Source organism: Numida meleagris, chromosome 1 (genome assembly GCF_002078875.1).
Source record: "Numida meleagris isolate 19003 breed g44 Domestic line chromosome 1, NumMel1.0, whole genome shotgun sequence".
NCBI lineage: Eukaryota > Metazoa > Chordata > Aves > Galliformes > Numididae > Numida > Numida meleagris.
Window position 1 is genome coordinate 11925411 of NC_034409.1, and position 15312 is coordinate 11940722.

Genomic DNA, 15312 nt, shown 5'->3' on the forward strand with positions numbered 1-15312 from the left:
CTATAAGGCAGAACCAAAGAGATTTTTCATTCACTGCTTTCGAGGTTTCCAGAATTAGGAATTTGCTGCTTATTTCAAGACATTCTGAGGCATACCTGATTGGTTTGCCAGCAACCATGTATTAGTTCAGTCATCCTAGCTATTAATCAAGATCGTGGAAACTGTGTAAGTATAGCCTTTATAAATCTGCCCTTTAATTGTGAGATATGGTTATTGCTGAGTAATGAAACAGTGGCCAGCGGAAAACGCTGGTGAAGCCACAGCTGTATTTCTCACAGGATGCTTTTGTTGCGTCACTTCATGCTCATTCAGCCAGTGACAACCACTCTGACTGTGCATTTGTTCCACAACCGCCTCTGTTATTCATCCACAACTCATTCATAACTAATCTGCAAATCCTCATTCCCCTCCCCTTCTGGTCTGTCTATAGGACTTCTCCAGGTGCACACATGATTAGACCTAGTGGTGAAGCAGGACAGCTTATCCCATGTGCATTTTACAGGATTCTTACTGCTCAAGAAACATTAAAATGTTCACAGCTTTTGCAGCAGATGTGTGTTAGAGTTACTTTTGTCATTGGTATTAATTTGACCATTTTACTGTTCCTTCTGTCTTCTTACCATTGTTAAAACTTTCCTACCATGGCTTCTTTTAAATTAGATTAAAAACTCTTTTGGAGCTAAATATTGTCTCCTTATAGCTTCTAAAGATTCTAATCCATTGCAGAGCTGAAGAGGGAACAGGCAGAGCACTGGGACTCAAGGGAGGTGACATCTTCCCTGAGATGTTCCTGCAGCCTGCCCTGGGACATTTAGCCAGCCAGCACTACCAAACCCTTCTTCTTCCTGTCATTTTCAGTCTATCCTATCTGTGTGAAGTAGAAACTGCCTGTTTTGCGTCTGTGCTGTTGGCTAAGCCCAGTTTTAGTCCTTTCTGGAAGACACAGAACAGGTTATAATAGAGTAGAATCATGGAATCATTTGAATTGGAAGAGACCTTTAAAGGTCATCTATCTAGTCCAACTCCCCTGCAATGAACAGGGACATCTACAGTTAGGTCAGGTTGCTCAGAGCCTGGTCCAGCCTCACCTTGAATGTCTCCAAGGACAGGGCTTCAGGTTGACCTGAACAACAATGTGGTGTATGAAAAGAGCAGCATCTTTCCAAAGCCTGCAATTCAAAAGCCGGCACACAGGAGATTGGAAGAGGACCCTGCTATATATACCTCCTCAGTAGGAGAGAAGTAGAGATCTAGAGGAAACCACAGTGCTGTAATGCAGGAGCATTTATTTCCTTCTTTTACAGAGAAGCATAGTGCTAGTTGTGTATTTACTCACTGTCGGAGTGTAGGTGAGCTGGGTACCTGATTGCTGAGGTGTTCAAAACAATCACTTTTAAGGAGCACATTGATGGTTTTGTTAGAAGATGGAGTTCATAGAATCATAGAATAGAATCACTGAATCATTAAGTTTGGAAAAGACCGCTAAGATCATCGAATCCAACCATCAACACATCCCTGCCATGCTCACTAAACCATGTGTCCTTTAGTGCCATATCTGCACTTTTCTTGAACACCTCCAAGGACGGTGACTCCACCACCTCCCTGGGCAGCCTGTTCCAATAACTCACCACTCTTTCTGAGAAGAAATTTTTCCTAACATCCAATCTGAACCTTTCTGGTGCAACTTAAGGCCGTTCCCTCTTGTCCTATTGTTAATTCTGCATCCTTTCAGATAGGGTCAATCTTGAGAAAAGGAAAACAGGTTTTACCATATGCTGGAGCACCTGTCTGGAAGTACTTCAAGTCCCTTTGCAAGTGATTCCATAAGTTTCAGTATGAATGATAGAGCAGGTGCGGAGCAAGGGAGCAGGCACAGAGATGGGTAAGGAGCAGAGGGGTGGTTTTCAAAAGGTACTTTGCTCCTTCTACTTGCTATAGATAAAAGTTCTTGTGGATAATTTTTACTTTTGCTGAATGAGATGGAAAGTAGAAGAGGAGATTGAGTGCTGGAAGGCCTCATCTAGATGAGGTACCATCTTCATTCTCTGAAATGCTGCTGCAGACTGAAGGATCATTCTCCTGGTGGAAAAACTGTTGACTTTTTTTCATTTAGTTTTGGTTTTGCATGGAATGGCCACAGTGGACAAAACTGGAAGGCAGTAGTCCTCCTGGCTTTATGAAAGCCACATTTATTCTGAAGGGAAGCGTAACTATTTGTTTGTTGTTGCTTTTGGTTTCATCAAAACCCTCAAAGGATGTAATTCAAGTAATTCATGCGTTTAAACAGTAATGCTGAATTGGGCTTATTTTCAGTTTGGCACCTGTCTTTGCAGAAGCCTGGAAACTCATTTCAGGGCTATTCTAGAAGTGTCACAGGGATATTTTCAGGGCTGGTGAAATGGTCTGTTCTGCTCTCATGCAGTCTTATGAGGCAAACACCAGCCAGCCAGCTTACAACAGAGTTGGCTATTAGCACTGGTTCTGCCGCTGGCTCCTTTTGTGGTGATGGACAATTGCTTGCTGTCTCTGTGCCTCCATTTTCCCACCTTTAAAATAAGAGTGATGTTTTTTATTTCCTTTGTAAAGTGCTTTGAGATGCATTTTATATCACAGTGAAGATTACTACGAGAAGTCATATATTTTGCACTTTCAGAGCTGTAGGAATCTATCTGTGAATCCCTGCAACCAGTGGGGGTCCCTGCAGTCATTGAGAATTGGTAGCTGGGAGTCAGTGGCTATTGCACAGACATGCCCATACTGGGCATGCAAGGTGCAACTGCAGCTTGCACTGATAGCCCAAGCCAGTGCCCAGCTCTAGCACTGCTAACAAGGCACCCGTGGTAGCATGGGGCTCAGTGTGTGCTGCTGGGTGCACCCAAGGAGCTGAGAGCAGCCCACGCTGAGCTCCACGCTGCTGCAACAGCGTCACTGCCGGTAGCTCCACTGGTTAATTTAAAGCTAGCTCAAGTATGTCTGCACAAGCTGCAGCTAGGCTGTGACTGCAGTATAAAAATATACCCTACAGGAGACCACGGGCAGCCAAATCTTCAGAGAAAGCGTCTTACTTACATTTGAAATCAAGCACAGGCTGATGGCATTGTTTCACATTTCCTTTACCTTTAGTTTATTGTTTTTATTCTGCAGATGCAGCCATGTTCCTAAAGTCAGTGAAGATTTTATTTTTCCTCCTCACCTGTCACAAATGGTGTTTTAGATAGGGCGTGCTTAAAATAGGAATTTAAATGCCTCAATTTTCATTTTGTTTGCCATTTTATCCGTACATGACTCTCATCTCCCTTTTTTTTTTTCATCAAAAGTGTGTAGGAAGACTTAATATTGTGACAATAATGGTGAGCAGTAGGTATTATCACTTTTTTCAGAGACAGAGAAATCAAGGCAGAGGACTAGTTACCTGCCAAGGCTTAAACAGGTAGTTAAGGTGTAAGAAAGGGCTGGTACTACGCATTTATTTTTCCCTAGGGGAACCAGTGCTGTTTGGACCACACAGACTGTATCAGTCAGTAACTCACCAATTACCAATTGCATCCTAATCCATTTTTTGCCAGGTCCCCTGTTTTTCTACACCTTATGCTAATGTTTATAAGATACGTCTTAAGTATACTTTACAATGACATAGCAAATTAATAATAACCTAAATAATTCAGTACTATATAAATTGCATGGAACAAGCATCCTCCTAGGGTGTATCATATAAATAAAACATGGCTTAGAATGGACTATGAATGATGGTATTGTAAGAAAGGCATCTCAAAATATAAAGGAGTAATGATCACATCCTTTTCTATTTTATAGCCTTCCTTCCTTAACATACTTTAAAAAAAAATGGTTCCAAATTCAAATGCTTATGGTAAAGATATACATTGAAAAAAATCTTGGTTTTAAGTCTCATTAGGTGTGTTAAGTGTCAATTCATTTGACAAAATAATCTCTTAGAAAACAGTTTGTATCAGTTCAATGCCATTTCATGGCTGATTCCTCAAAGATCTATTCAGAGTATAGAAAGAAGCCACATGATTCATTCAGCTTGTGCATATCTATTTTATCTTGATAGAAGGATTATCTATGAAGAGATAAAGGTTTGTTAAACAAAGTATCATTAATCACTCTGTCCGGAAACGTAGTCTTTGCAGGAACATGCCGTAATTTGCATTACTTTCGCTATGCCTTGCCAGTGCTGCTGGTAAGAAATAAGAAACCTGTATTTATGAAAAGGACAGGTTTAAGATGAAAATAATTCTATCTGAAAACTGTGAGAATGGTACAGAATCCTGCCGCCTGCACTCGTTCAACGGGAGAACACTGTATTTGTAATAAATTCCTTTTGCTCTGGATGAGTTCTGCATTTTCAATGAGGTTAACTTGGCAACATTCTAGTTGATTTTAATAAAAATAGCTGCTTTGAGGACAGGGAGCTGAGGTTGCCAAATTTACAGCTGCCTTGCACAATTACTCTTACACCTCCTTCAGGGCTACTTAGAACCAGTAAGCAAATTAAGTGTATCGATTGCAATTTTGTTGGACTAACCCTTTTTTCTTAAGGAATAAACTTGATTCCTTTCAGTATGTGTCTGCTCAGAGTGATCTCTTTTCTTTTCAGCCATAACACAAAGACAACATCATGGCTGGATCCACGACTTGCGAAAAAGGCTAAACCTCCAGAAGAGTGCAAAGAAAATGGTAGGTTATTAAGTTTTCGTTGCTGCTCAGAGGGGATTTGCCTTTGTGTGTGTGTCTCTCTCTCAGTTCTTACAAAATCAGGCATTTGGGGGAATGATGAAAGGTGTTTAATTGCTGCTTTGGTTAGAAGCCATAAGTGATACCAGTTCTCAGTGTGCCATGTGTTTCTGCTTTTTATTCCCCTTTCTGATGCTATCCAAAGCTGAGGATCACAAGTGTGTTTTCTGCCTGTTGTGTGTGTGACTCCGGGACTGACCCTCTCCCTCATCTCCTACGGAGAACTTTGGTCTGCAGAACAGAATCCCTTTTCAGATTCTGAGCTTTTAATCTACAGGCGATTCAATGCATAAGGGAAGCTAGCAGCACCGTGGGAATATGAATATTGTTTGATTTGTATTTAAAGGTACAGTGCTATGCTGTTTAGTAGCCAATTTAAACAAAATAGTGTCTGATAAAGCACCGTGTGGGAGGGAGAAAATAGATCTGTGTCTGTCCGAGTTTGTGACTGCATTTGGGGGTACTGCGTTGTTAATGGTTTAAAATTTATCAGTGTAAATAGCATGGGGATGCTTAGAGGAGCTGCGGCAGCAGAGATGAGTAGTGTATCGACTAACTCAACGAGAGAGATGAAATAAGACACATCTCCTCAAACTATTGCGTATGCACTCAGTATGATTTTTATTTTTGCTCTGGTAAAGTTTCAGGAATCAGAATCATTTAATAAAGCCAAATTAAATATGCACAGTAATGGATCTTTTTCTGAGGAGTTTTATTTTATTGTTTAATACTTGAATGTTAATTAAATGAGCCAGTTAAGAAGGAATGATTTCTAAAGAATGCTTCTTGTTTTGTTATTGTGAGATATAGAGAATTAAATGCATGCATGCTATTTACGTTAACTCAAAGCATTTTAATATTTTAAACTGACTAATAGGCTTTCATGTGCTGCATCTGATTTATTTTAAATTTTCTAAAATGCGTTACATTGTTTAATGTAGATATTACTAATAGAAAGAAAACTCAGTGCAATTTTGGGCTGATAGAAGGGTCACTGAAGAGTTGCTGGTTGTGTGAAATGTAGGGGCAGTGATTTGGTATAGACTGTTCTGTTTTTGCAAACGGCTTCGTTTTGAAAGGCTGCTTTATTCTAAAAATCCCTTCCTTATTTCAGCAGTAATTCTGACGTTCGCTTCTGACATCAGAAATTACATGTCTGAATGATTTTGTGATGCTTATTCCAGCACTTACAACACTAGTCCCTGGAGTACATTCTGTAGTGAAAAGAAGTGTTACTGAAGCAAAACAAGGGCACAGGGGTTCTGTATTATAAATCTCTTGCATTACTTATATGAAGGAATACTGATAGAAAAAGCAGGAGAAAAATCCAGCGATATCTATGGAGTGACATATCACATTACTTGGAGTGAATGTGTGTTGCTTTTTTTTTCTTATAGCTGTTATATATTGAGATCACAACAAATACTGAAATATTTTTTTAAAAATAGCAGAGTTTGATATAATTTTAAATGAAGATCAATGCATTAAAGAAGCAGCATTATCTTACAGCTATTTGACTACTAGATTACTGAATGAGGATAGTGTTCTGGGTCATGCTGTACTTTAAAGTTGCTCACCTCATTAATGCAAAGTACTTGAAGTGAAGCTTAAAAGAGTAGGAAGAGACCTTGTATTCTCATAGAGGTTGTTCTTGCAAAGTCCCCTCTTTTCCTAAGGTTCTTCAGTTGCTCAAAAATTGCTGTTGTGTTTTTCTGGTGTTTTGTTGTAGTTTTTTGGTTTTTTTTAAACGTCCAATACCTGCAGAAGACTCTTAAAAATGCCTTAAAATGACTATACCTTACTCTGAGATCCACCATCACGGTGTTTGTTATAGCATACAGGGGTATGGAATTTTCATTTAGATTTAATGTCAGATCAAGGAGTAATTTCACACATTTCAGCTACAACTTGGTATACGTTTTTTATGCCAAACATCTTTTCTGTTACATGTCATGATTTATTATGGCACACTTTTACGAAGAGATACAAAAATTTAGAAAGTGCAGAGATAGGAAATGATACTTAACAAGCTTCTATATTGCTATCTGCATAGCTTGTGTTTTTCACTGACGCTCCTTTTGCAGCATTTGAAACTTGTATTGATTCCCTGAGATATACTATTATGTCCTTATCACCTATCGGATTCTGCCATCAGGTCTTCATTTGAACAACCCTATTTTCATGTTCTCTTTCTGTGCAAATCCTGCCAAATCCTTCTTCATTCTGCAACCAGCACACCATTTCCACCCCAGACAAAGTCTGAGTAGTGTTTAACATTTGAGTCCTGATGTTTTACTCTAACAGTACTGAAGGCCTCCTCTGCTCCAAGCATATCCTCTCCTCCACTTTCAGTTCTTCAATGTTCCTTTGCCAAAAACTAAGTCTCCATGTTCCCCAGCTTCCATACATGCAAATCCCAGTGCTTGCGCACTTCAATTTGAAAAGTCTGAACAAACCTTCCAGTGCATCCCTCCTCTTGGAAGAAAATTTCACATCTTTTCCAAGAGACTGACAAGCTCTACCAAGTCAAGCTTTCTTTGCCTTCATGCTGTGAACTCCTTCTGTTTTTCTTTAATGACAGACACTGCTCTTACCCCCTTTGTAGGTCAGGAGGTTTTAAGGGCTGATTTTTATTTCTGTCTCTGTCATGACCTTCTGTGTGAGTTTCAGCAAATTACTTTGACTTTTTCTCTGTCAGAGCTACTTAGATGGTAGTTCTTTGAAGCAAGAACTACCTCTTTCTGTTTGTGCAATGCTTATTTGACTTTCAGAACAGCAAGAAAGAGAAATGGCTGGCAATACAAACTGGAATATTTTACACATTTCTGATTTCTTTCAGAAAGTCTGGACTTTTTTTTTTTCTCTCTCCTGAAAACAGGAATCAGAAATTTGGATTTGTCTGTATGGAATACTTATTTTAAATGTTTTCTAATTATTTTTTTTTCACATGAAAAATCATGGAATCGTAGAATGGTTGACCAATATTTGTCTGCAGATAGACATTATAGTTCTGCCCCTTTTAAGCCAGATTCGCTGGTTGCTACATTTTATATAAAATTATAACATATAGCAGACTCATCAGATATGCATGATTACAGCTCTATTATGTGAGTGGTCTACTAACAGAGTCTTTTCTTTGGGAGAGAATATGGAAAAGAAGTACAAGTCCCAGAAGGCAATAAAATGTACTCTAAATGGAAATGAGCCTAAATGACAGAACTATCTATTATTGTAGAAAGTTTAATTTTGATTAAGAAATGTAGTAATTTAATTTTTCAGATTTTTTAATCAATTTTTGGAAAATTCCATTCTAGAGAAAATTTGGGGATTAAAAATCTGTGGAAATTTCCTGAGATCTGAAAGTCACATTTAACTTAATTCATTTCTAATCCACTCCAATCAGTCGTCTCCATCACTCTTAACCTTCTCTTTCTTTTTATGCCAACCTCCTTTCACCTATTTGTTCATTTTGAAATACAAGTAGACTCAATACTATAAATAAAGCTTTGATTTCACCTGTTATTCATCATCTGCCTTTCCATCTACGCTATACCCACAAACTTGACTGAAAATGAGAGATGTTTGTTTAGGTGATTGGAGTTGCCTTTTGACTTCATTGACAGTGCATACCAGCTCTGTTTTAACAGTGAAGGGGCACAGACACGTGGTTCACGTGTAAACACCTATATGGAGCAAACTACTACCTTTAGATGCCTTCCCCTTGACCTGCACCCCACTCTTCCTGTCTCATTTTGGTGGGTTATCCTTTTCCCAATTCCCATTGTCACAGCCAATATCTTTGTTTGGGTTCAATGCCGTGCACTCGTTCAGCTCTCATCTTCATGCCAGCAACAAATGAATCTACCACTGTCCTCTTCGTTTTCCTCTCCTAGTTGAGCCTCTTAGTTCATGCTATATCTGACATCTCCCCTTGGACATGTGTCATTTTGAGTCTTTCCACTGAACTCTAGCAGTACTTTCAACCTCCATAAACCTGTACCCTGCCACTTCAGGGCTTATAGGACTTTTCCTTTTCATCCTAGCCAAAGAGTTTTCTCTCACTGCTTCGTGTGTTACATGCAGTACCATGCAGATAGCCATGAATTCAAGAACTCAGTTCTTTTTCCATCTTCAAGACCAATGTCATCACATTGATCAATCACCTCTAAACATCTCAGATCCCTATCTCTCTCTCTCCAATTAGAAAAAAAGGGAAAGCTGACGATTTATTGCTATAACTGATTTTTTAATTCTTGATATATTTAGTATTATTCTTGCAAAAAAAAAAAATCAAAAACTTGAAGATGAATGTTAAATTCCAAATCATAAGGGCGATCACTGATTAGGCTGTCTGTAATCTGAGGGTAGTAACTATCTTGCAAAAGCAAGAAGCTTTCACATGAGTAAACAGGCCCATTTTTCTTTATTTTTTTCTGAAAATTCATGTAGTACGTTTTTAGGTGGAAACATCTAATGTGAGACACAGAAGCACCTTTTTCATTTCATATTCAGTTTGTTAACCTCTTTAAAAGGTGTTAAGAATTCAGAAAAAAATATTTTAAAATCATTCTGTGTTGTGAGTGCCTTAATGCTAAAAAATGGTTCTTTCTCAAAATCTCACCGTTTAACATACAGTCCTACTAATACTAGGAATAACTGAAATCCAGCAATTAGTCTGCAGTTGAACATTTTGCTTGTTTCCAGTAGGTGTTCTTCCTCCCTAAACCATCTAACTCTGGTGGAATGACAGACTTTCAGTGATGGAAGAAAGTTTACATAGGCAGCTCTGCTGTTATATCTCTACAAATGCAAACAGGAATACTAAACAAGTATTTTCTCAGATTTCACCAGTCTTTGTTAAAATTAATAACTTTCCTCATCATTATGTTCTTTGATTGTTGGCGGAAAAAAAAATCTAGGACTTTCTCACCTTCATTAGATTTAGTACAACCCAAATTTCTTTGTAAGAAGTCAAACCACACAACGAACATTTCTTTTTCTTCTTTCTCAGATTTTTTTGAGCATCTCTGCCATGATCAAACTACAGAATGTCTATGTTTGCATACACCTCCTCCCTTTTAGCAAGTACAAGTGGCTCTATAGTTAAATCTATGCATAGCTCTACCAAAATTACCACTTAAAGTAAATCACAAGCATAAGAAGAAATTATTTGTCATTGTTTGCCTGATTCTTCACCATCATGTTGTAAGATATCATCTCTTCACATTTTCATTTTGTAGATGCACTTGAGTTTAGGTGTGCTGGTTTTATGGGTGAAGAATTACTTTGTGATTCTTATACCTATTTTCACTGGAAACCAAGATGTGAACTTGTGTCTTATATGGATACTGTTTGTGCATTCTAATGCCCACCAGTGGCAACGTGTAGTAGCTAAATACTCATCTGCATATAAGTTTTTGTTTGGCTGAAGCAGCAGTAGCCTTGCATTAGAAAACAAATTTCTGTTCTCTAGTACAAAGGAGGGGGGGCCTTTTTGGTGGGTTGGGCTGCATCAGTAGCAGAGATTTACACGTTTTACATTGTGCAAAACAGTACAGGTAGAGGAAGATGTGAAAGGAAGAGGAAATGCTGTACCATGCTGGGTTGGCAAAGCATCAGCAGGACATCTTGTAACTCCAAATCAAGCCCCTGTTTCTATTGAATGAATGGAGCCCAGTATGAGCTGAGAGAGGAGCCTAGGATGCTTTTGGGCTTTTTTAAGTGATGTGTGATCCTGAACACCATCTCTCGCAATATGATACTGTGCTTGTTGCTACTCTCTAATTTTTCTCTGTGAGTTCTAAAAATCTTCTAATTTTAATTTTTGGTGGTTTTTTTTGCATGTTTGTGGGTTTTTGTTTTTGTTTTTGTTTTTTTTTTTAAGTTGGTTCTGAAAACTTCCATAAGGATTCTCTGGTACTTTCTATCAGAAAGCCTTAGCAGCAGCTCAGCCAGGGGACTAGGCTGTGATCTCACATCTTTAGCAGCACATTGCAGTCTATTTATTTTATTTATAAAATTATTTTCATTTCTGACAGTCTTTTGAGGTCTCTCTCCCTTTCTGTGGGTGAACATGATAAAAATTCTACCAGAAAAATTAATGATCACATCGTGTCAGAAATCAGGCATTTACCAGAAGATGAGTAAATCAAAACATAAAAAGATCAATAACCAAAATACATCATTCTAACAAACATTATGCATAACTTAAAAAGAAATATCCTCATTTCTTCCGAGATTACCTTACATCATTACATCCACTACCAACCTCCCTGTCCTCCCACTCTCCCAAGCTCTCCCCAGCCTTTGCAGGTTCCCCAGGTTCCAGGACAACCTGCAAGCTCTGGGTAGGCTGGGCTGGGCCACCCGCTGTGCTCCCAGTATAACATTCCTGGGTGCAGGGGCATCTTAAGGCATAAGGCATCTTCCCCTTCGCAGTTGCTGATTTTCACAAATCATTTAATGTGTTTATCTTTGAGACATCTGTGACTCAGCTAACTTTAGTTGAAAACTAGCAATAGATTCAGACTTTAACAGACAGACAATATGAACACACAGAGTTCACTTCCCTCAGACACCAAAGTAGAAAGAGATATCAGCTTTGGAAAAGTATTTTTTTACTTGATCAAAATAGGAATTCCTAAAATTATACAAGTCATTATTGATATATAATGTTAGGCACTAGTTTCATTACCATGTTAAATGGTACCATTTGTTCTGCTACAATCAAGGGTTTACCAGCATTGTTATTTTAAACCTTGTTTCCAGGGAAATATTTTTGGTGTTACTGAGGAGAGTCTTTTTTTCAAACTTTGTACCAGCATAGGTTGTTCTCTTCAAACTCTGCAATGTTGTTGGTTATCAAATAGGTCAGTATGTAAAATAATGTTTTTATGTGGAATGAGACATCATGGCATATAAAAAGGCCTCTGCTTACTTTGTTAGCAGTTCATATGGGCATTTTTTCAGGAAAACTGCCTTGGAGAATTCTAGCTCAGTGTTCATTTAAAACATACAACTAAGCTGCAGATATCAGGATTACTAAATAAAGGCCACAGCACCCGTCTCTAAGAGAGTTTTCAGTCCGTGGTATGCGGCAGCCGTGCAATTCACAAAAAGCTAGTTAACCTCTGGTATCTTTTATTGGTTCTTTTGTCCTCGGTTAATAAAGAATAGCTGTCTACAGCATTGAAAGACTTTCTGTGTAATCATCTGTCCATCTCACAAGACAGTGAAGAAATACTCAAAGTGAGTTTAATTCTTCAATGAAGCTGTTTGGAGGCTGGAGTCTAAATTCTAACCGGTATTTTCCATGGAAAATACAGGACTGTTTTGTCTTGATATGTACACATTAAGTGATTGCCAACAGGAGAGGAAGCTCAGGATGGATGAGAGAGATGTCCGAAGGAGTTACTCTTTGTGGAGAGAAAAGCCGGGATTTCCCTGTTGTAAGGGATGAGGTACTTGCTGCAGCATCTGATAAGTGATGATCTGATGCCTGAAAGGGAATCCGGATCTCTTGTTGGAAATTTATTCATGGGTAGAGGATCAAGTACAAAATGATGAGCCAGAAGGGCTGCAATGTGGAGATAGACTGCTGAAGACAGAGGTTGATCGTTTGCTTGCATCATTAATCTTGATCTAGTCCTTGATTCAGAGCTTAGTGAAATATTCAAGGCTCTGAAGTATTTCCTCTGCCTAACAGCCAGAGCCTGACCTCCTCTGCATATTCTCTTGAGGTTGCTGCTTATCCATGAAAAAAATGTTAGGAGACCTATTTCTTTTATTTTAAAACACATAAACTTTCTCTATTATAGGCTGGAAAAGAAACTATGCTGTAAGTGTGAAAAACATGTTTAGTAAGCTCCTCTGCCAGATGGGGCGCAGAATATAATGTCAGATTAATCAATCCAGAGAGAAGATATGAAAGCAACACAGAGCATGACATTGTCCCTAGACATTTTAACCACCTCCTCTGGGATGGGTTGAGTTGCTGTGCCAAGGACTGTTGTTTTTTTTCCCAAGGGCAAGTAAGCAATGCTTGCAGAGTTCAGCTGAGAGTGCCAGGCACAGATGAGTAATTTTGCTGCAAACTTTTAAAACTGCTCTGCAAACGCTTTTTAATTCAGGCATCAAAACCCTTCCTACTCAAGGCCTGAGTCACTTTTGGGTAGAGACTGCCCATCGCACACTCCTGCCTGGTGGCTTTGTGATATGAACAAATGACTAGGAATTAGGAAATTGATTGACAGACTACCAAATTCATTTTCAGTCCTGACTTAAATCCAGGTGTTTCCAGATGATAAGAATACTGCACTTTTAAACCACAGAGTTCTTACTTAGAACTCTATTTTGCAGTGTACTAACCATTTTTTTAAACAGCATTTAATGCCATCAGTTTTGTAATGGAGCTGTCATTACTTGTAATAATATTGATCACAATAAATTTTTCTGCTACTTAGGTACACACAGAACATGTTTTTTTTCAGGTTGCTTTTTCAGTTTTGAATCTATTAAACAATAACAGGAAATCTCTTGAACATTCCTAACCATGTGAAGGGTGTTTTGTGCTGGCAATGCCAGCTGGATGTTCATTGACTAAAAAAACGTTCAGTGATGAAGTGACAGTAATGATAATAAAAATAAGAATGGGGAGTTCTTCATTAGTGGCTTTTGTTTTCCTGGGAGTTCAGAAGACACTTCTCTGGACAATCTGGTTGCAGTGACACATGTTCTGAGAGTCAATCTTACTCATCCTTGGGTAACACTGAGGACAAAAGAGCTGTCCACATGTCTGTACTTTGGTTGCCTGTGCCTTGGGGCCAGCCCTAGGCAACCAGCTGGCATCTCCTCAGGGGAAGCCTGAGGTGCAGGAGTGCTTCCTTCGAGCTTGCTTGTCAGTGTGATAGATAAGTCCTTTAAGTTGTAATGGACTATTAAGTATTGCGTTGCTTTCAGAGCCATTACAGTTTCTAATTATTGCAGATATACAAATCCCTGTGGAGTATTAACCTTAATCTTAAATAGAGCTAATAATTGCAAGGACAAGAATGAATAAAAGTAAGAAAGAACGTTTTCCTTGACTGTTTAGCTTGCACTTGGCTGTTGTGCGCTAACCGCTCCCACTACTCACCTAGATTGTGTGTTTAAGTGGGGAGATCCCCAGCACGCACAGAGTCCCTGACTGAACTGGTACTGTCAACCTGACAGTAACTCTTCCAGCAACCTGCAGAATTTTAAAGTTGCTAAGTTCAGGCTGAGGACTCTACTAGCTGGTCTCATGGTCCTTTATGTGGAAAATCACAGGTTTTCATTCAAATTAGTTCACAACATTACCAAAACAAATCCACTCAAATATCAGTGTTTTATGAACTGGTGTCCTGTAAGCACACCATTTGGGTGGCTGGGAAACTTATTTGCTTGTAAGATGCCTTGAGATTCTGAGCTATGAAGTCATGTTGCTGATATATGGCCCCCCTTAATGTTTAAATGTTTGTTAGAGCATTTAGAATAAATATCCAGTGTAAGGAGTGCAGTACATTCATTAGTGATGTAAAATGTAACATTTATTTTAAATTGCAGTAGGTCTGATTTGTTTTGTAAAACTTTTGCAAATTATTACTTGATTTCAGAATAAAATAAACACCTTCACCAGTGATGGTCTCCTAAACATGGCCAGAAGGCTGAAGCTAGCATGTACTGAAATAGGACCAAGGCTACATGACCACCACAAAATGGGTATTTTGAGTGGCAAAATGAATGGCAGTTTGAGTTTCTACTGGTGCTGCCGGAGCTCCTGACATTCAGTTTCTGATGGCATCCCTTTTTCACTTTGCTGCCAAGTTAACTAGCTAAGCTTAAGTAGTTTTCAGCTGGAATGTGTAATGAAATTTAGAAAAGGAGGGAGAGGGACTTTTAAACTCATCTCGAGAAACAGGGACAGAAGTTTAACAATTCACATTTTAACGAGCTATAAATTGGATTCCACTCACCACTGAAGCACATAGCAAATCTCTTACTGACTGCATGAGGTTGATTTTTGCCACTAAAGTACAAACATTGTGTGGTAGATGCTCCAATGTGGAAAATTCCTAAAGAAAGTCATTACACACAGAAAAGAATTCATAAGGTAATATTTAGCAAAGATTGTTCACAAGGCCTTAGTGCAAATGAAGAACAAAAGATTGAAAATTCTTCTGAAATATTATTTAATCATTAATAGAAATCAGACTACGTGATTTTTAATCCTATTCTCTCTATAGCCTTAATCCTTCAGTCCTTGACTTCTAAATGGCAATGAAGCATGATAGGTTTAACAAAGAGGGTTGAGGGATTATACTCATTGCAATATGACCAGCTAGCCACATTTTTATTGTTTCTCCTTCCTCTGGCTTTCTTATGAAATCTCTTGTTTTTAACAGAGATCATTAATTAAAACGGAATGGCAATCTTCTCCTTTTTAAAAATTAATCTTCATAATCGCCTCATTTTAAATTTCTTCCTGAAGGTCAGCAATCTCACTGCATCTAGAAGTAGAAAATGATTTGATGTTCTTGA

General features: G+C 38.5%; 1 protein-coding gene across 11 annotated transcripts in view; it reads left to right on the plus strand.

Moving 5' to 3' along the window:
* MAGI2 (membrane associated guanylate kinase, WW and PDZ domain containing 2) overlaps nucleotides 1–15312 on the plus strand; it is a 735464-nt gene that overhangs the window by 492539 nt on the left and 227613 nt on the right. For all 11 annotated transcript variants that reach the window (XM_021384489.1, XM_021384488.1, XM_021384490.1 and 8 more), the window contains one exon: nucleotides 4619–4698. In XM_021384489.1, the coding sequence (XP_021240164.1) occupies nucleotides 4619–4698 (80 nt within the window). The remainder of the gene's footprint in view (nucleotides 1–4618; nucleotides 4699–15312) is intronic.